This window comes from Trematomus bernacchii, unplaced genomic scaffold (assembly GCF_902827165.1).
Source record: "Trematomus bernacchii unplaced genomic scaffold, fTreBer1.1, whole genome shotgun sequence".
NCBI classification, from domain to species: domain Eukaryota; kingdom Metazoa; phylum Chordata; class Actinopteri; order Perciformes; family Nototheniidae; genus Trematomus; species Trematomus bernacchii.
In genome coordinates, this window is record NW_022987564.1 from 7,293,412 (window position 1) to 7,314,241 (window position 20,830).

Sequence of the window (20,830 nt, forward strand, 5' to 3'; positions counted from 1 at the left end):
GCAACATCTCTGACACTCTTTCCTGATTTCCTAAGTCTGGTTTCTTTCTTTCCCCTCAAACACATCCTCCTCTCTCCACCATCTATTCCTCTCCTCCCCTCCCTTTCCCTCCCTGTCGAATCGTGTCCTTGCCTGAACCCTCTCTCTCTCGCGCAGACCCAGACAGCCTGGGCAAAGCCCAAACACACACAGCCACGCTCACACCTCCCATAATCCCTTAAAGAAGCAGTCTGCAATCGACAAGATTACCAATGGCAAGAACAGAATGTGTATTTAAATATTTTGCACCTCAGATACATACATGATATGTAACAGACAGATATACATTTTTTTTCATCACAAAAACCACCAAACAACACAAGACCACAGAAAAAAGAAGGGAGAGAGTGAAAGAAAGAATGAGACCCCGCCAAGACTTTTGGTGTCTGGAGAGCTTCACTCCTTTTGACCCCACACACACACGCTCACACAAACATAAATGCACACATACACACAAATACATGCATCACTGCATTCACGCAAAAACACACCCTCCTCTGTCTCACGTTTGCACACAGAAAAACAAGTCTCTTTGGGGCCGGTGTGTGATTTTGATGTCTCTTTCCCTTGTAGTTAAAACAGCAAAACACAGGATGTTGGGTCTCCATGCTGCAGTTCTCTCTCCCCCTCCCCAGAGCAGAGAAACCATGGCAGAACGCTGGGGAGGGCATGTGGATGGCGGACCCTCGGAGTGATCAGGGGGCCTCTGGCTTGGAGCTGGAGTCATATGTACAGATGCTGGTATTTCAAAAGCAGAGAGCGCTTTAGTCCACTTTTCTCTCATGGGACACAACACAAGGAGTGCACAGAGCGGGACATTTGCTAGGCTCATGGTATTTCAAAAGTTGGTTTGGGCTCAGATGCGGTTCAGGCGAGGGCACAAGACAGAAATGCAGGGTCAGTGTAGTGCAGAACAGTTGCTGGTTTAGCTGAGGACAGGGGGTTGAAAAAAGAGGACAGAAAAAGAAGGGAGAGTGTTGCAGATGTAAAGAACAGGACCAGAAAGATTTGCGGAGGGATACAGACTTATGGGAAATAGAGTTGTTTATGAATCACAACAGGACTTGAAGGGGTGAGGAAAAAGGTTTGTCTCTGTCCATCAGCATCTGGTTTTCATCTTGGCCATTCCCGTACTCCAGCATAGGGTGTGAGTGAGTGTTCACATGTAGGAATGTATGTGTCCATGTATAGGTAGTGAATTCATCTGCACATGCTTTTCTGTGTGTGTGTGTGTGTGTGTGTGTGTGTGTGTGTGTGTGTGTGTGTGTGTGTGTGTGTGTGTGTGTGTGTGTGTGTGTGTGTGTGTGTGTGTGTGTGTGTGTGTGTGTGTGCGTGTGTGTGTGTGTGTGTGTGTGTGTCGTGCATGCGTGTTTAAATTGCAGTTGATCTTGATTGTCAATGCTGGAGAATTAAAGCTTTACTGTCCAAAGCTGGCAGCTAAATTCTCGCCCTTCATTTCACATTCTCTAACAAAAAGTCTCCTTAACAAAAAAGAAGAAAAGAAAATTTGCAAATCTGAAAAAGCTTGGTTTGAATGCACCTGAAATGAAAACACAAGGAGAGAGGGGAGAGATAAAGAGGTGAAGAAGAATAGAGTGATATTTTTGACAGTAGTAAAATGAAAGCATTCTTTAATCTTAATATTATTTTACTTGGCAAACGTTCTTTACTGTAAGTAAGATTTTGGTTCCATTTGTGGATTGTAGTTTGATTTGGTGTTAAAAGTAATTTGCCCTGTGGTGTTGTTGCTGTTTCCATTTCTATTGATCTACGTATTTGTGCTTCAGCCTAAGAGTTTACAGACTTTCCACTTCCATAAAAAAAAAAACTTTTAAAAAGTTTTTCTAATTACAACTAGTAATAATGCTTTTTAAACAATCATGTGAAAAAAGAGTTCACAAATGAATCAATTAATCAAAAATAGATACACCAAATTGTAACGCTGACCATTACTAGATATTTATTTATTAATTAAATATCAAATAATGAAAAAGTATGGTACTCTTCAGTTATCAAACACTCTTGATATTTCTATTAGTGTTTGTCTTTATTGCATGGATGGCCTCGTGAAGGTTAAATAAACTCACCTGCTGTTACAGGCTGGTGACGCTGAAGCTGTCATCATTGGCTGTGTCCAGGAGCTGGCACAGCACCCCCCCCCCTTGAGCTGCTTGGGAGGGGTAGCGGTGTCCCATGCCCGGATAGGATTGGTGGGACAAGGAGAAGCCCCCAGTGTCCTCCTGATGGGGCGAGGAGTCCAGGGCCAGTTTGGGGTACGGGGAGTGAGGCATGGGGCCCTGGCGTAGGCTGGTGCTGGGGTTGGAGTGAGTATGGGAGGAGAGGTGAGAGTTGGGGTGGGGGTGGTTGTTAGTGTGGGGGTTTGAGTGGGACTGGAGGAGGGAGGGGGTATTGGTGTTTAAGTTTGTGTGGGGCTGTGTATTGTTAAGATGTGTGTCATGGGGATTCATTTGTGTGTTCGCATTGGGGCTAGCGAGCGTATTACCGTGTGTACTTCCATGGGGGCTTGTGTGCGGGTTGCTGTGTGTGTTTGAGTGTGTGTTGTGTGCGCCGGTGTTTGAGTGTGTGTTGTGTGCGCCTGTGTTTGAGTGTGTGTTGTGGGAGTGCGGGCTGGGGCTGCCGCTGTGCGACGTCTGTCCGTACCAGTAGGGAGAGCTGCAGTAGCTGGGAGAGTCGTACTGCGAGAACTGTGGGTCTTTCTGAGCGGGGCGTTGAGAGGGACTCAGTGAAGTGGCACAGAGGGGAGTTACGCGGGGTGAGGGAGAGCAGGAGGGGGAGAATGTCCTGGAGGGGACGGGGTGGTACGTCTGGGGGGGAGGAGGTGTTGGCTTGGGAGGGTAAGAGGGAGAGGAGACACTGGGTGAGAGGGAAGAAGAGGACTCTCCAGGGTATAAGGCTGGATATCGCTCTTCAGAGGAGGGTGTGGAGGGGTAAGGGGAGGGGTACTCACAGGGGTCCTGGAGGTAACTGGATTGGGGTGCATGATTGGGGTTGGCCAGGGGAGAGAGGCTGCTACTGTCTCCACTGTAATAATCCAGCCCCTCCTGGAACAGCCCCTCTGGACCTCCAGCAGAAACTGCTCCAGATGTTGAGGCAGCAGCCTTGCCTCTGCCTTTGGCCCTCCGCTCTCTCTGACATGGAGACAAACCCCCTCTGCCTCCTCTGGACCCTCTGCCCCGTCCCCCAACTCCCCGCTTAGGTCCAGGAGTAGGCGTTGGGGACGGGCTGGACGGGGAGTCGGAGAGTAAACCAGACCCTCCTTCTTTTTCTAAAAGTGGTTCAGTCCGTTTCCTTCGACCACGAGCAGGTTTGCCGGTGGCCCCCCCGCCCTGAAAGAGCACGTTCTGGCTCCAGTTATACGAAGGTCCTGAAGCACTCTCATGCCAATCCATCATCAGCTTCTCCAGGCTGGACAGACTGGATTGCCCCCCCTCTCCGCTGACAGAGGGAGCCTCGCTCAGTTTGTAGGTGCCACAGGTGGAGCTGGGTCCACTGCCAGTGGCCGCAGAGCCAAGGTGTGAAGAGTCGGACGAGGATTCTGAGAGAATTTCAGGAAATGGTTGTCGCTTGGCCTTCTGGGGAGTGTAGTTTGAGATATCCAAGATGTCTTTGGACTCATTGGAGCCATATTCACTGTAGCCGTGATACTGAGGCCCAAAGCCGTCTGTTGACCAGGCGCCATAACCTTGTCTGAAAAAGAAAAAAAAGCAACACGAATTATAAAACACACAAACACACTCGAGGAATATGTTTGCACGATTGTCTGCAAATATTTCAGTTTTCACTGCTCTTGCAGTTCCAACGATCAGTAAGATGACATGAAAAGACGATTTAAACATGTTACTAATATCGATTTAGAGTTATAATGTTTAGTTGACTAACTTGTTGATTAACAAAAAAAAAAAACTACTTAAAAAATGTAATAATTGTTAGTAATTTCTTCATGATGAATAGCAAAGAATGTTGTTTTCAAGTGTCTTTTATATTGAAATGTCCTTTTCTGTGTTTAACCTAATATTAAAAGTGACATCTTTGGGACTTTGAACATCTTTTACTATTTTCTGACATTTATCAATCGAACAATTTACCCAGAAAATAATAAGCACAATAAGCTTTAATACAAATGATGATTTGTTGCAGCCCTGTATAAATTCCTTCCCTGACAAACACGGTACACTTTTAAGCCAAAATATATTCACTTTAGTTACTTATGTGAGGTATTGACTGGTAATTAGCACATGGTGGACATGCTAAGTAATTCAAGTCTTCTTGAGCTTGCTGTGACTTTAATTCGTTAGTAAAAACATTTCTCTCTTCAACACCAAGTTATATCATGATTGAAAAGACCACACAGAAATGTCCTTTAATAGACATTACCTGTATTATTTTTGGAGCACTTTTTTATGATGTCAGGCGGCACAAGTGATTTACCTGTAGCTCCACTGACTGGAGTTGTACTGTTTGTAACCCTCTGGAGATGAAGAGGAGCTGAAGGGGCTGCTTTTGGCCACAGACATGTACCCTCCTCCTGGTGATGTGGGTCCTGTTGACTCCCCCCGCACCATGGAGGAATGACCTGCTGCAGGATATCCACCATAACCTCTCTTGGCTGCTGCCTGGTAGTTAGAGTAACCCATTTGACCGACAGCCTTGCCAGATCCATATGCAAAGCTGCAGTCTGAGGGTCTCTGTGGCACCGCAGGAGAAGAGGAGGAGTAGCCGGAGGAGTAATGGCCAAAAGAGGAAGGATGGGGTGAGCTGGGCGAGTGTGAGAGAGATGGAGGAGTGGATTTGGGATAGGTAGAAGTGGTGGGGGAAGTTTGGGCCAGGCTGCCATAGCTGTGAGGAGGCCTTGCTGAGGAGCCATGTGTGTGCAGGGAACCCTCCACCCCAGAATTTGCCCCCTTGGAGCTCCACTTGGGGAATGCAGGGGACCAGCTGTGGCTGGTAGCTGGACTGGATGACTCGTAACCAGGGGTGGATGAAGCTTTCCGGGGGTCTGACTGCGAGGAGGCAATGTCCAGCAGGTCTGACGAGTCGTCCGAGTCGAGGAGGGACCGGAAATATCCGGCAAACAGGCCCTGTGAGTCCTCCCCTGCAGGCCCCACCCCCCTGCCCCCTCCCGGGCTGCTGTAGGACCCTCCCCTTCCAACCTCACAGGAGGAAAAGCCTCTTCTTGGAGATCCACAGAACTGATACCCACCCAGAGCTTTCTCCTTGTCCATACCCCCCTCCCCCCAGCCACCTGCTCCATTGGGCCACTCCTGCCCCATGGACATTCCCTCCCCTTTACATGCCCCATTTTTTTTCACACGTCTCCTCTTAACTGTTTTCTCCGCCCCAGGATCACTTCCTACGGCGCCCCCTCCCCTACCCTTTCCCCTTTTCTTGGGTAATCCATGCTCAGACAGGGGGCTCATTTTCTGATTCTTGCCAATAGATTCAAAAAAGTCACTGAAGGTGCTCTTGTTGCGCTCATTCCCCCCAACCCCCCCTGCTCCTCCTCCCCCTCTCCCAGCGCCCCCTCCTCTGCCACCTCGGGGGCGTTTATAGCCGGTGAGCCGGTGGAGCAAGGTTGATATTCCAGGGTTTTCCAGAGGGGTATGAAAGCTTTCTGGCTCACTGGGTGTCCAGCAGCGGGGGGGAGAGCAGCGGCCAGTGGCAGGGGGCTGGCGGTTCAAAAAGGCCAGTTTGGACAGGACATCCCCATATTCTGTTTTCACATCATTAGTATCATTAACATAGGAAGGGTAAGGGGCAGGGAGTTTAGTCCGTCGCCGCCTCTGGGGCTTCTTGGGCGGGTCTCCTATACCACCAGCGTTCGGGGTGTTGAGAAGTTCTGCCGGTATTCCTGGCGGGGGCTGTTTAGGGGGTCGCCCCCGCCTTCGCTTGAGAATAACAGGCATCTCTCCGGGAGGAAACATCACCATAACGCTCTTTCCATTGTTCTTCATTCGGAGAAGTGCGGTCGGTTCTCGAGCCACCTCTGTGCCATCCACGCCGCAGTCGTTGTTTTTATCTCTCACTGTCTCCATATTGGAAATCTTGTAGCTCTTCTGTCGGCGGCTGAGGTTAACGGGAATACGAGCCACCTTGACAACAATCTTCCTCACCTGTAAAGCAGAGATCAACATTTAACATATGCCGTCATTTAACTTGTGTAAATATCTTTTTGACACATGCTATGAATGCGTGTCAAGTAGTAACTATGAATGAACTTACACCTACGAAACGCCCACGTCTTCGGTTATTGGAGCCTGATCCCCCCAAATCGGGGAGAGGTTCCTGCTTCACGGCTAGTGAAGCTGCAGCGATGGTTGATGTGTTCGTAAATGGAAGCTGAGCAGCTGCACGTTGAGCCATGGCTGCCTGACGCTGTTTCACACTTTTAGGAGCTGCTTTCTGGACTTTTGGTGGGGGCCTAGACCTGGATTTAGGTCCAGGTTTATGCCCAAGTCTGGGCCCAGGTTTGGGTACAGCTTTAGGAGCAGGTTTGGGTACAGTTAGAGCAATAGGAATGTCTGTAGGAGGGGGAGCTGTGGGGAGAACAGCCTCCACAGACGAATGCACTTCCTTCTTTCCAACAGCTACCTCCTCCTCTTTAACCCTCCAGATCTTCTCCTCTAACACTTCATCCTCCTCCTCTCCTCCCCTCTCCCTCCCTGCTCTTTTCTCCCCATCCTCCATGCCTCGGCGGAGGCGGGAGGATTTGCGCAGGTGACAGGGGAAGCGTGGACGTCCGGAGCTGCGGAGTGCATACTTCTTCTCTGTCTCCACAGGAAGAGCAGAGGACCCTGTGTTTGGGGTGGGGCCAACAGGGACTGGACAAAAAGTGGAGGGATTTTCAGTCTCTGCATTGAGGACCGGGGCTTTCCGTTGATTGGTCGAGGCAGGATGATTGCCAAGTGCCACAGGCAGGGGTTGAGGTGAAGTTGTGCGTATGGCGTCAGGTGTAAGAGTTCCGGAGAGCTTTGGACCTACAGAACCCTTATGTGGATGGATATCCAGGTGCCCACAGTTATCCATGCCTGCATGCGAAACAACCTTTTCATGCACAGCCGTGTCTATGTGCGTTTGCATGTTTCTAAGTGTCTCTGCCAACATATGTGTCTCAGGGTGAGTGTCAGTCTTTTTGCGCCGGCTGTGCCCCAGCCTTCCCTTCCGGTGGAGGCCGTTGGCCAGGGCGGAAGGAGAGGAGGGAAAGTGGTCCGGAGTCACCGATGCCAGTCCATCGTTAGAGGGATCCTGGGACCCCTCCTGGAGCCCGAGCTCCCTGGTCCAGAGCTCAGGCCCGGCCATTCCCTCCAGCCCCCCCACACACGCTTTTTCCTCTGCTCGAGTCTCACCACAGCCCACTGGAGCCCCAGTTTGGCCTGAATGTAGGTGATCTGACACGCTACTCATTCAGTGAACAGTCTTGCTGAATCAAAATCAGTGTTTCTTCTTGGTCGCTGAAGGAGTAGTTCTAACAACAGGAGAGTTGATTCAATGGCCCTGAGGAGAGAAATAAAAACATATATCAAAATATTATATTATAATAGATTATTAGAGAAAATAATATTAATAAAAGCACAGGAAGTCCACAAATACGTTAACATTTCCTTGTTGCATTGGTCATTGTATGGCAAACATTTGCAACACTGATGAAATTGTGATTATGTGAAAGATTTCTTGGCAACGGGCCACACACCTAATTCGTAACGCACTCTAATCTATTAACTGTGCCACCCACACAGAGGCATTACAACATTAGATTACATTTACCATTCATACCCGGCACAATCAGTTGCTTTTACCGAATGGTTGTGGCGCTGATTCTGATTTTGATTCTGAGTTGAGCCTCACTCTGTCTGCCTGACTGGCTCTGTTCTGCAGGGGATCATTGGGTCATCAATACTGCAGTGGAGAGCTCACATACTTCTCTCTCCCCTCTGCCTGTACTTTGCCCGTGGTTAATAGAGTGAGAGACAGACAGGCAGACAGACAGACACACAGACACGGAAATACAGGCAGACAGACAAAGGAAGTGAGAGGGGAGTTAGAGAAAGTGGGAGAAATGATGATTGGGGAAATACAAGACAAATTGAGGAGTGAGGAGGAGGGTGGAGCAGAAAGAAAAAGAGAATAAGAGATTAGTACATGATGTCACAGTATATATCAAACCAGACTAAAATCAGTATTTTGGTGAGGGCTGCACCATCCAACATCAGACGCTATTACTTTGGAGGATGACTTGCAATAAAGCGTAAAACTCTAATTATTGTTAGCAATTCAGCTGTGTTTTACCCGCAGACAATAGGAACACGTGTGAGCCAGTGCGACGTTATCTAGTCTATAAATCACTATATAAAACTACTTGATGAGATATATGGAGTAATATATTGTGTATTATGTATGGGAATGACAGATTTGCCCCACATTTTTTTTTAAACGCACAATATTGAAGTGGGCAGAGTCAAATTCCCCAATTGAATAGTGGTGTAAAAAGCACACACTGCATGCCACGTGACAAAAAACGATTGAAATGCATCACAAAGCTCTAGACTTGGAGGGTGCAACAAAAATGAGAATGTGTGAATAATGGCAGCCACCAGGGGGAGGCAGAGAGGTGATGGAGAGAGGTGTTGAGAGGATGGAGAGGTGACAGGAAGACAGCGACTATAGAGGGATTATAGAAACCCAGAGCAGAGCAGAAATTGAAGGAAAGTCTGCCAGAAGAACACACACACAAGTCTTACCAAATCTGGACCACACGTGCTTTTTACATTAACACGTGACTCACATTTAAAACAGAAATACAAGAGTGCGTGCCACACTTGCACGCATATACACGCACTGCTGGCTCCAACACTGTACCACATACAACACAATCCTGTTCATCCTCAGATCGCTCTGCCTCCCTCCCTCTCCAACATATGGCTCTGATTAGGAGGGAGGGAGAACAGAGAGCGGGAGACAGAAAGAGAAAGAGGGGGATAAGGAGGGAAGGCACATGAATAAGAGCATGAATGTGTGAGAAAGTATGAAAGAGGGCGAGAGACAGAAGAAGTGTATAGGGAGGGTAAAGATGTGACTGAGACAGAGAAAGGGTGGTGAGTGGAGGGAGAGACAGAGCCAGACAGATTTAAGAGAGGCAAAGGAGGGAGGAAAAAGTTAAGGCGAGAGGAGGGGAGGAAACCGAGGGGGGGAAGAAGGAGGGGGCGTGTGAGAGTTTTGCTGTAGTAGAGTTAAGAGCTGCACACACGGAGCAGACCAACATTTGCTTCTCTGAGGAATGACACAACTGGGACACACACACACAAAAACACAACATGTACTTTCTTTAACCCCCTCACCCGCTCCCTCCCTCCCTCCCTCCCTGTCTTCTCTCCCATTCTCACTTTCTCTCTTGTCTAATTAACAGCATTCCTTAATTAAGGCTCCATCTGACCGGTGTATGAGGGAAGGAGGAGAACACATGCTTTAATTAAACATTGCTGCACATGTGCTTACACTTACATGCGCACACTGTCACTCACTCACACACACACAGACAGAAACACATGCAAATGTACCCCCACAGTCAGTTTTATCCTCCCACACTCTCACACATTGATTTGCACATAAAGACATACATGTCGCACACGCACACACACACACACACACACACACACACACACACACACACACACACACACCCACACACACACACACACACACACACACAACACACACACACACACACACACACACACACACACACACACACACACACACACACACACACACACACACACACACACACACACACACACACACACACAACACACACACACACACACACACACACACACACAACACACAGAAAACAAAGACACACATGCAAATATCCTTCTACTGTGCTCAGCAGGGGGGCATTCTGACAGAGGTTAGATACCAGCCAATCAAACGCTCCCTCTATGCTTCTTGTTTAAGCAAACATTCCCGGTATCCATCAGTTGCCATTCTCACATATTCACCGTCATACGTAGCAAAAAGCGTTTTGGTGCATTTGACTGTGAATGGCTCTGGGGCTTTCACAGTCAGTGGCGTAGTATTGTCTTTGTGATAACAGGCAGCACAGCTCACCCACATGATGATCTGTTGAATCTGTTTCACAAAGAGAGGCTTTCATATAACTATTGTTTGAAAATGTTTGATCAGATGAGGAATGATTATTCCTCATCTGCACAGGAAAAGCAAGAACACATTACGCCACAGAGTGAATGTGCACACATGCCAGTGAGAACTCCGAGAGGGGGACTTGTCATTCTCCAGTTTGGGCAGTTGGTCTGTCGTGCACAGAGAGGAACAATCCTCCTGTACATGGGAGCTGTACAGCATATCTATTCTCTCCCCATCTATCTCAACACCACAAAGGCTTGCAGACTCACAGGCCTGCCAGCATCAACCCTCAATGAGGAACTAGACCCTGTGTGTGAGTGTGTGTGCGCGTGTAAGTGTGTGTGTGTGTGTGTGTGTGTGTGTGTGTGTGTGTGTGTGTGTGTGTGTGTGTGTGTGTGTAATAAGTGTGTCTTCCTGGGTGTGTTTGTAAAAGCACTCACTGAGCTCTAACGGGTGTGCAGTTGTTGCTAAGAGACAGGCAGCAGCACCGAAACAGCATGGGGGGGGGGGGGGGTGTAAGGGAGGGGGACATGGAGGGGAGAAAAAGAGAGAGAGAGGTGGTGAGGGGGAGGAGGGGGGGAGCTCCACAGAGAGGTTTAGACAGATAAGAGGAAAGAGGGGATAAAACAGAGAAAGGGGGAGAGATGGAGAAAGTGTATGTGAGGCCAGGAGAGGAAAATGGGAGGGGGGGGGGGTCCACAGAGGCTGAGTGACACCGAGCAGAAGCCAACTACCAGCCTCGTTCCTCCACACCACCTCCACCCTAACTCAACCTGCAGCTCCATCAGCCTAGAACACACATTAATGAGTGCTTTTTTTAAATGACTTGTTTAACCCTTGATGGCATGAACCCAGAATAATATCTGAACTTCTGTCCTCTTACAAACCAGAGTCAGATCCTGCCGACTGGTCCTCCCCCTCACACTCAGACTAAAGGGGGCCGAGCGTGACAGTCCAGTCTTAAGAACCCCGGCTTGCTAGATCTTTGCTTTATCGAAAAGCTTTCTTATAATTTCTCCTTTTATTTCAAGGTTTATTTTTATTCCTCAATATCGATTTATTTGTACTTTCCTCTTGATGCTGAAAATGAAGTACAGCGCATCATCAATTGTTTTTAAGTTGTTGTTTTTTTCTTATGTGTTTAACACACAACAAGGCACAACTTTTTATACAAAAAACGGAGAAGAAAATAATGGGAAAAAAATCAGTTGATGACTAAGTGACATCTCAAGTCTTCTGTGAGGTGTTTTTATGTTGTTTTCAGGATAGAAAATGTCTGTTTGACTTTGTCAATGAAACATTAAACATTACCTGACATCACACAGCATCATATTGAAGTGGCCACTGAACTCAAATCAACTTTAGCATGAATTATGGCTCTCTTAGTATGGAGTTAAAAAACAGAAACTTGTTTTTGCATATTGATGTTGTTTCACAGCAATTTCAAGAAAAAAAAACACAATTTATTCTACTTCAGAAGCGTTACTGAACACACTCATAACATAGGCACAAACTAAACTGTACATAGACATCCTCTGAAACTGATACTGTGGGAGGAAAATGTTCACTATTTACTCAATGCTCAGCCAAATAAGTTTGAATTTAACTTAATGAAAAAAACTGAAGTTATAAGGTCATACCTTATACACTTATACTGTGCAATACAGCCCAACAGGCAGTAACACTGAACAGCTAGAATTAGAGTAGAATTAGAGCCGATCCAAACTCAACAGACCTGGGTTTGCAAGCTTGAGTTTTCCTAAGTGTGCCAAGGGGGGGGCGTGGAAAGTTCTACACATATATCAAACTACTGGGGCCAACATGCCTGCACACAAATTACCACCAGCACCCCTCAGAGCTGAACTCTAGGCTGGGCTGGGCTGTAGCTGCGCACACACTCCGTCCAACTAACGCACTTACATACAGACCCTCAGCCCCCCCCACCCACTCACACTCTCCTTCACACTAGCCTCTCCTCTCTTTCCTCACTCACATCTCACCCGTCCTGCCTGCCCCCCCCCCCCCCCCCCCCCACCCAATTCACCCTCTAAAAAAACTCACATCCCTAGCGGCAGGAAATGCCTGATGATCTCCATCATGAGTGTGCGTGCTGTATCTGCTGCCAAGAGCAAGCATGTGTGCACGCACGCCTGCAACAAGCGCGCACACAAAGCGTACGAATGAACAGAGAGCAACACATAAACCATATGTGCAGACAAACTCAGAGGCAGACAGACACACACATCTAACGTAAACACACATCACACACACCAGATACAGTGGTGGCTCAGCCAAGGAGTCACACAGGGGACCGGAGAAGTAGCACGAAACACGAGTCAACACTAAACCAGGACCCCCCACCCCCTTCTGAATGTCTCACCCTCCGACTGTCTCCCTCCTGTTGTTTCTGCAGGAACCTACATGCTGTAGTTATTTTAAGATGAGGACGAGTGTATTACCCCTTCCTCTTCACTTCTCCTTCTCACTGTTCCCTCTCTCATCCCTCCCCCAGTTTCTCTCCCACTCCTCAACACCCCTCCCTCATCTTCAACTCAGCCTGACACTCGCTCTCTCTCTCTCCTCTATATCTTCCACTCCTGCAGGCAGTTTCCTGGCTCTGCTGATGGCCGCCCTTCAGTCAGGTCATGTGACCGACCGCGCCAGCTGGGAACAGCTAGGAGTGCGCACATGTGCGAGCGTGCGAGGAAGCGCAGGGATACTTCTGGAAACTCACACAAACACATGCAAATACGGGAAGAAACCAACCACTTAGGTGCAAACACAGACACACTCCCAATTACTTCTCACGCAGGTGCACACACACACTGAGCTGGCATGTATACACAAAGGTATATCTATACTTCATGTAAATATTGCTCTATAGTTATAAGTTATAATAGTTTTTTTTTTAGTCCTTTTCTTACAATGTAACTTATTTGACTGTGTTTATGGATGCACCGTATACACCAAGGGAAGGCAAGTTTATTTAAATAGCCCCTTTCAACACCTTTCAAAAAATGAAAAACATTAAGGGCATTAATATATAGTGCAGCGAAATGTTTCTTTTTTAAATGGTATTTATGTCATTAAAAAGCATTGAGAATAAGATCAATATAAAACAAGCTAATACAGAATAACACAGGTATAAAAGACATGAAAAAAAGTTACAATGCAGTGTTCAATTTCAAAAACCTACTTGGCACTAAACGTGTTTCTGATTCCGTTTCTGATTCTGAAACACACGCTCACACTGACGCACACTTTGCGTAGTTACTGGCGCACTTTAAAACCTCACATATACGTAAGCACTGTCACGCATACACCTCACACAGAGGACACACACACCAGATGCTTGGCCCCTGACACACACTCAGACCTTGAGGCCAGTGTTTCGGGGCCTCAGTGCTGCGGCCCTGACTTCCTGACTCCTCCTCTCTCCTCCGTACTCCTGTTCCACAGTTGCTGTGGGAGACGCTGCTGCAGCGCCCGTTGCCAAGGAGAAGGCTGCTGGCTGTTTGAACAACAATGGCCGCCTTGTGAACATTCCAACTGTAGGTACTGACAGCTCATCAGCCACAGCCTCAACACACACACACACACACACACATGCTGCTCACAACGTACACTGACACTACACAACTGTAACACTCGGATTCTTGGCCTCGAGCCTGAACGTGGTAACACTCTCTCACACACACACACACACACACACACACACACACACACAAACACACATCTGTGCACGCTCTAAGAAATTATGACTTCTGCTGAGAGGATAAGAAACCCTTCACTCCCTCTCTGTCTACCTGCATCTCTCGACCATCTCACACACACACACACACACACACACACACACACACACACACACACACACACACACACACACACACACACACACACACACACAAGAGCACATACACACATTCACACACACACAAGAGCACACACACACACATTCACACATTCAGTGCGCAGTACATTCATCCATCTTCCCCCTTCTCCCAGACTACTCTCTGTCTTTCTCTCTTATCTCTTTCTCTCTCCTCCCCCTCCACAGCCTCCTGCTTTCACTCTCTCACCCGCTCTTCAATTGCTCATCCATGCCTCTCTCTCTCTGCCTTTCTGTCTCAGGAAGTGTGTGTTCTCACTCTCACGCACACACACACACACACACACACATGTGGACGACACACATTCACAGAGAGAGAGAGAGAGAGAGAGAGAGAGAGAGAGAGAGAGAGAGAGACAGAGAGAGAGAGAGATTTGCTACCTTCTCTCCTGGAAGGTAGCGAATCTTTTTCGTCCCTTGGGGGCATACACTTCCTCAGAGAAGGAGGGAAAAGGGAGGGAAGAAAGAGAACTAGAAACAAGAGGAAGAGGAAGAGGAAGAGGAAGAAGGAGAGGAAGGGAGAGAAAGAGGAGTGGGTAAAAAAACTATATTCAGAGGGGATTTATAGACAGACCCCTTAGTGCTCTGATTATCTGTTCATATTGATGGGACGACATTGAAGCCACGCTGGTGGAACGCTGAGACGGTGCTGAAGCCAAATTGGGTAGAGAGTGTGTGTGTGTGTGGGGGGGGGGGGGGTGGGGGCTTCGGGGGTGTTGAGGAGAATCACTAACAAGTCTCTGCTTATCCTCTGACTCACTGTTTTTAACACACATACCCAGACACATGTGTACGCACACTCACATGCAGCTAAAAACAAAGATAACTAGCACGCTGACGCACAAGCATAAGAAATCAGACACACTGTACATGTGTGTGTGGATGAGCAAATGATTGTGTTTGTGAGACACAGCGAGTATGTGTTGTGTGCCAGACACCAAGAGATGCTTTTTTGTGCGTGTGTGTCTGCGTGTTTTCCCAATCTCTCGCTCCTCTTTAATAATTGAGCTGATTCTGTCCAGCTTGTTAGGGAGGTACACAGCAGCTTCACACTCTCTCTTCTTCTCCCTCTCATCCTCTCTCTCCTCATCCTTCCATCTCGCCGCTCTCCCTTCATTTATCACTCCTCTTCCTCCCTGACCCCTCCGTCCTCTCTCTCTCAGTCCCTTCCCCCCCCCCCCCCGAGCTTTCTCCTCTCCCTTCGCAAATCCCTCCTGTTCTTTGACCTCTCCCTCGCCTCTCGCAGTTTCAACCCCCCCCCCCCCTCCACCCCGCTGCTCTCCATCATCCCTCTCCTCTCGTCTCCCTCCCTCCATCCTCTGGAGGTGAAAGGTCGAAGCTTCCTCTCCACTGTCAGACTCAAACCGGCTGCAACCAGCCCTGTGGGGGGTGAGGGAGAAAAGGAGAATGAGCAGAATGGGGAGGTAGGTGAAGAAGGACATACAGGAAAGGTGGGAGGGAAGGAGAGAGGGAGATAAGTTGAAGAAGAAGAAAAAAGGACTGACTAAAGCAAAGATGGGGGGGGCAGAGGGGTTAAAAGAGGGAAGGATGCGAGAGGAAAGAAAAGGGAGATGTTATTTTTTGCCTTTGACGCGGAGGAGAGGTTTTATGAATGTATCGTGTGGGAGGTGATAGAATGGAGCACAAACACTGCTTACACTAATGCTAAATGGCTGCTGTGTTTATGTGTGTGTGTGTGTGTGTGTGTGTGTGTGTGTGTGTGTGTGTGTGTGTGTGTGTGTGTGTGTGTGTGTGTGTGTGTGTGTGTGTGTGTGTGTGTGTGTGTGTGTGTGTGTGTGTGTGTGTGTGTGTGTGTGTGTGTGTGTGTGTGGTTAGGGGGGGGAGCTATTTCACTTCAGGTGTAGATTAGATTAATAGGAGTCATAAAAGACAGGACCTTACACTGCAAGGACAAAGTAATGACTAATTGTTTCATCCAGTCGCTCGTTGTGGAAAATATTAAAAGAGGAAGAAATATTCAGAAAATGTCCAATTAGTCAATATTAACGTCTTATTGAACTTTAAGACGTTTTTGGACAGCAGGCCTTACAGTACAGTATAACATCTCTGATTTGGAAACAACAGTAAAAGAAACATGTGTATATTGTGTATCTTAGTACAACTAGCCATATTCTGATAGATATAACATCTGAATGTAGCTTAAAGCTCCTAACGAGTCCGTTTTTTTCTCTACAAAGAGATTTTTTTATTTGAATCTGTGCCCTAAATCAGTTTCTTATGTATTTTGGGTTGGATTTCAAGTGCTGAGTAAATGGCCTGGCTCATTCACAACACTGGAATAAAATCCCTTTTCCTAAACGGCAGTCATATATAAATGTGTTTTGAATAGTTCAAAGGGAAAGTGCCAGATTGATCTTCAGCTGACTTTCACAAAATGTCTGTAAGCAAAGAGAAAAGCTCTTTGTTGCGTTTGACAAATCGTGAGCGCAGCTAGAAGCCAAATTCCTAAAATGAGATGCGTTATATGCCCAAAATATTTTGGGAAATTCAGCGTTAGTAAATACTTCATATCTGGTAGGATATGCTTTCTGATTTATAGATTACTGAAGCTCTGTCAGGGAGCCGGGTTTATATGGTCTCTGTAACTTAAAGGTGGGGTAGGTAATTTTGGAGAAACCAGCTCGAGTGCGCTAGAATTTGAAAATACACAGCCGGAAGAAATCTGCTACTTCCTTATAGAGTCCCTCCTCCAACACACACGACGTGCACATGACCAATGAGGGCACGAGATAAGTTTGTGCACAGATGGAAGGCTGACAGGCAGGTAGGCCATCCAGTTATTTTAGCCGGGCCGGCTAAAATGATTGGTCGTGCTTTTTACAGTACTACGGCTTCCACTGATGACATTTTTTTATGGATTTGTTGTCAAAGCACTTAAGATATTCATTGCTATCGGGATGTTAAGAGCATTCCATGGAATATAACAAAAAGTGTATCTCGAGCCGGTTTCTCAAACTTACCTACTCCACCTTTAAGGTAATATGGTCAATACAATAATATTATAATTATAATAACTATAATGCTATTTGTATAAAACGTTCTTAGTGCAAAACTATGTGAAGAAAACCAAAAATAAGTACATATTTATAAAACTATACAACTTTAGTTTAATGGTAAAAAAAAACACTAAAAGTAAAGTGTGGACAAAAAGCTAAACATAACAAAAGAAACATAAAGGACATCATTTCACGTCTGTCCTTGTGTCCTTGCTGTTAGAGGAATCTCTGTTTCAGGTTTCTATGTTAACCCCGTAATTGTGGCGTTTCTTTTGAGCAGTTTCTTGCACTTAAAGAGTCTAAGAACAGAGTAGGTAATTTGGGAAATTGGGCTCTATAAAAAAATAATGTTGATTGATTGATTGACTCATAAAGCAAAATAAAAGTTACAAATCTCGCATTGAAAAAGGCATTTCTATACAAATATGTTTTAAGAAATGATTTCAAAACAGGTAAATATGCTGTCAAGCTCAATCTTTTCAGGAAGAGAGTTCCAGAAATCTAGTGATACTGATGGCAAACACCCGGTCACATTTAGTCTCCAGCCTTGACCTGTGGACAACCAGCGGGGCTTAAGGATCTGAGGACTTGGAGTTTTGGGAGTCAAAAGATTGGTAATACAACTGGGGGGCTGTATTTTGAGCCTCAAAAGATTATTTAATCAATCCTGAATTTAACTAGCAAACAATGAAGGAAGGAAAAACATTTTTATGTTTCATGTTTAGACATGATGCATCAGCATCTATTAACTTTATCTTAGCCGCTATTCAACAGGTTGAACTATCCTAAATAAAACTTCCAAAAATACCAGGACACCAGTGGAAATCAATAGAGATAAATCACCAATCAATGTGTCTATGTGCAGTTGTGCAGTTGTGCAGTTGTGTGTGTGTGTGTGTGTGTGTGTGTGTGTGTGTGTGTGTATACATGTGTGTCCATTCTGTCTTCTCCATCTCCATGACGACCTCCATATCAAAAGGACATCTGACTACAGCACCCTCACATGCTGATAGGCAGAGAGAGAAAACAGGTGATTGGTTGAGCTTTAGGCTGTCATATCTGCAGGGTGTATCTTTGTGACACTGCAACACACACACACACACACACATGTGCACACATACACACACACGCTGGCTTGTCACTGTCATCAACCCACACGCCTACGAACTGCAGCAAGGCGCAAACAAAAGGTACTTCCACAGCACACACACACATTGAGAGGTACATGCATGCTAACACACACACACACACACACACACACAGCTTTGAGACGAGATGTGGTGTGTTAGGTGCGCTGACCCTGCCAATGAGGACAGGAGGAACATCAACGGAGCTACAAGGCCGTTGCTATGACAACTAGCCCAGCTCACACAGGTAGGAAGCACAATAGGCCTAAGCTGTTATATGTTCACATTCCCTCTGTTTGTCACACACACACACACACACACACACACACACACACACACACACACACACACACACACACACACACACACACACACACACACACACACACACACACACACACACACACACACACACACACACACTCACACACACAGGGCCATGCACTCAAGACAAGACTGACAGACAGTGATTGCATGCCAAGGTAAGGCCATTCGCTTTTCATTCCAGCATTCAGAAGGCTGAAATTATTCATTATGTCCAAGTGGACCTGCCAAAAAAGAAACTCAGTCTTCAGCTGAGCCACTCAGAGAGTGAGACAGGCTGAGTGTGAGACAGTCTGAGTGTGAGACAGGCTGAGTGTGAGACAGTCTGAGTGTGAGACAGTCTGAGTGTGAGACAGGCTGAGTGTGAGGCAGGCAGAGTGGTAGACAGACAGACGGACAGACAGACAGGGAGAGCATCACTCTGCATACTAACGGCACCTGCACTAGGGCAGCCTGTGCACGTCTCTGAGGGGCCCCTTAAATAACGAACTGTCACTGCCCAGACATCGACATTGACTTCTCTCTCCCTCTGCTCTCCTTCAGTTTCTCATGCACTCTTTCTCCCTTTGTCCCCCCCCTCCCACCCCCCTCACAGACAAGAGCTGATAATCACCACCATGAGTACGCCTTGTCTCTCAAGCCCTGTTGCCACTGCAGGATGTGCTGCTGCTGTGTCCTGCCTGTAACTGCCCTGACAACTCAGCTCAGGCGGGCTGCCGGGATGGAAACCCTGCGGCTGGACGGATGCTCACCGGGACTCTTGGTGTCTCCTGTTTATACTAAAAGCAAACACCTGTCCATCACCAGGAGCTGGGCTCACAGTCAAACCTCTGGTATATGTCACTGGCATGTAAATTCAGTCTATGAAAAGTCCCCCACAGAGATATTGAGACAGCAAATAAACAACTCAAGTGTGTGTGTGTGAATGGGTGTGTGTATGTGTGACAGTACCTGAGGTACTGTATACTGTTGCTCTGCCTTTACTGTATCAATGCTGCTATAATGAGGCTAATAAGTGCTTAGGATATTGCCAAAACTGACATAGAAATTACAGGCGGGATACTCAAGCTTCATTACGCGAACATTTAAAGACATTATATGTGTGTTTCGAAGATCATAATTTGAAACCCCACCACACACGCTGCATGCCCACAGTAAAGATGACCCAGCAGCACGAATGCAGAGCTCAGTCCGTCGTTGGCAGCGACGAGGTTAATGTAAAAACTCAAAAAGGAAACGTAGCCAGAGGTGCGCAGCACAACTGGCTGAGCGGACACTAGGCTAATTTTTTATGTTGTGTACACAAGACGCTGCACGCGCACTCACCAAGGGAGAGAGAGAGTCTGGGGGCTCGCGCTGGATGCTCGAGCTGTTGCGGTGTCAACGCTGGCTCGCGCGGCGGTCGGTGACGCTGCTCCGGTCCTCTCCCGGGTCACGGAGCCGCTGCAGCCGTCAGCATGTCCCCTTCATCTGGTCTCCCCAAACAGCCCTCCTCCCAAACCTATGTAAACGTCTCGTCCTGCTGTCTCGCGCCACCGTCTCGAATGGCTCAATGGAAAAACCGCTCCTCTCGCTCACATCAATCTCTGCACCCACAAAGATGGGAAAGCAAAACACAAAAGGAGGGAAAAAGATTAAATAATGGAGAGCTGGGAGGTTGCTTCACAGTCTTGTCCACAAATAAAGTGCAGACATTACCGCGCTCGAGCCTTGTGCTTCGGTTTTGGTGACAGGCACGGGACTCCACCGTATGCGGGAGGCGAACACGGTGTGCGTCTCTGCCTCTGCAATTCCAGCTCTCTGTCTCTCGTGCGCCCCAGTCTCCGCTGTGCCTCTCCAACGTGCCTGACTGTCAAAGCCATCCGGGCACCCGTAGCTGGCCTCACTTTACACTTGTGGAATTGTGGGAACAGTAGTTTACTCACAACTGAAAGAGAGCAGGCGTTAATGAGGAAGAAAGAGAGATACACAGACAACAGTGGGAGGAACTGCCACTGAAAGGGATGGAATAGAGACTAATGATAATGATATTTTATTATAAAACCTAAAGTAAAAAATTAATTTACGCGTGGTCTATACTAAATTGCCTCAAGGGACAAAAAATATATTTATAACTTACCTTTTGTACATATTGTTGTTTCCTTAAAGCACAAAACAACTGAAGAATAAATCCTCACACAAGCTTTCAAATGTTCATGAAAATACTAAAAAGGATAATACAAATGTAAATGCAGACCAAAGGAAAGTGTTATTCCTCTTTGTATATTGCAATG

General features: G+C 47.0%; 1 protein-coding gene across 1 annotated transcript; it reads right to left on the minus strand.

Annotated features, from left to right (window-relative positions):
* Nucleotides 1-1,393: 1,393 nt before the first annotated feature.
* ahdc1 (AT hook, DNA binding motif, containing 1) lies at nt 1,394-20,377 on the minus strand. The gene is made up of 6 exons (XM_034124341.1): nt 20,256-20,377; nt 19,884-20,143; nt 6,280-7,551; nt 4,489-6,170; nt 2,127-3,747; nt 1,394-1,579 (listed from the first exon to the last, which is right to left on the minus strand). Exons 3-5 carry the CDS (start codon nt 7,459-7,461, stop codon nt 2,133-2,135), a joined length of 4,479 nt encoding a protein of 1,492 aa, XP_033980232.1. The 5' UTR covers nt 7,462-7,551; nt 19,884-20,143; nt 20,256-20,377; the 3' UTR covers nt 1,394-1,579; nt 2,127-2,132.
* Nucleotides 20,378-20,830: the final 453 nt, after the last annotated feature.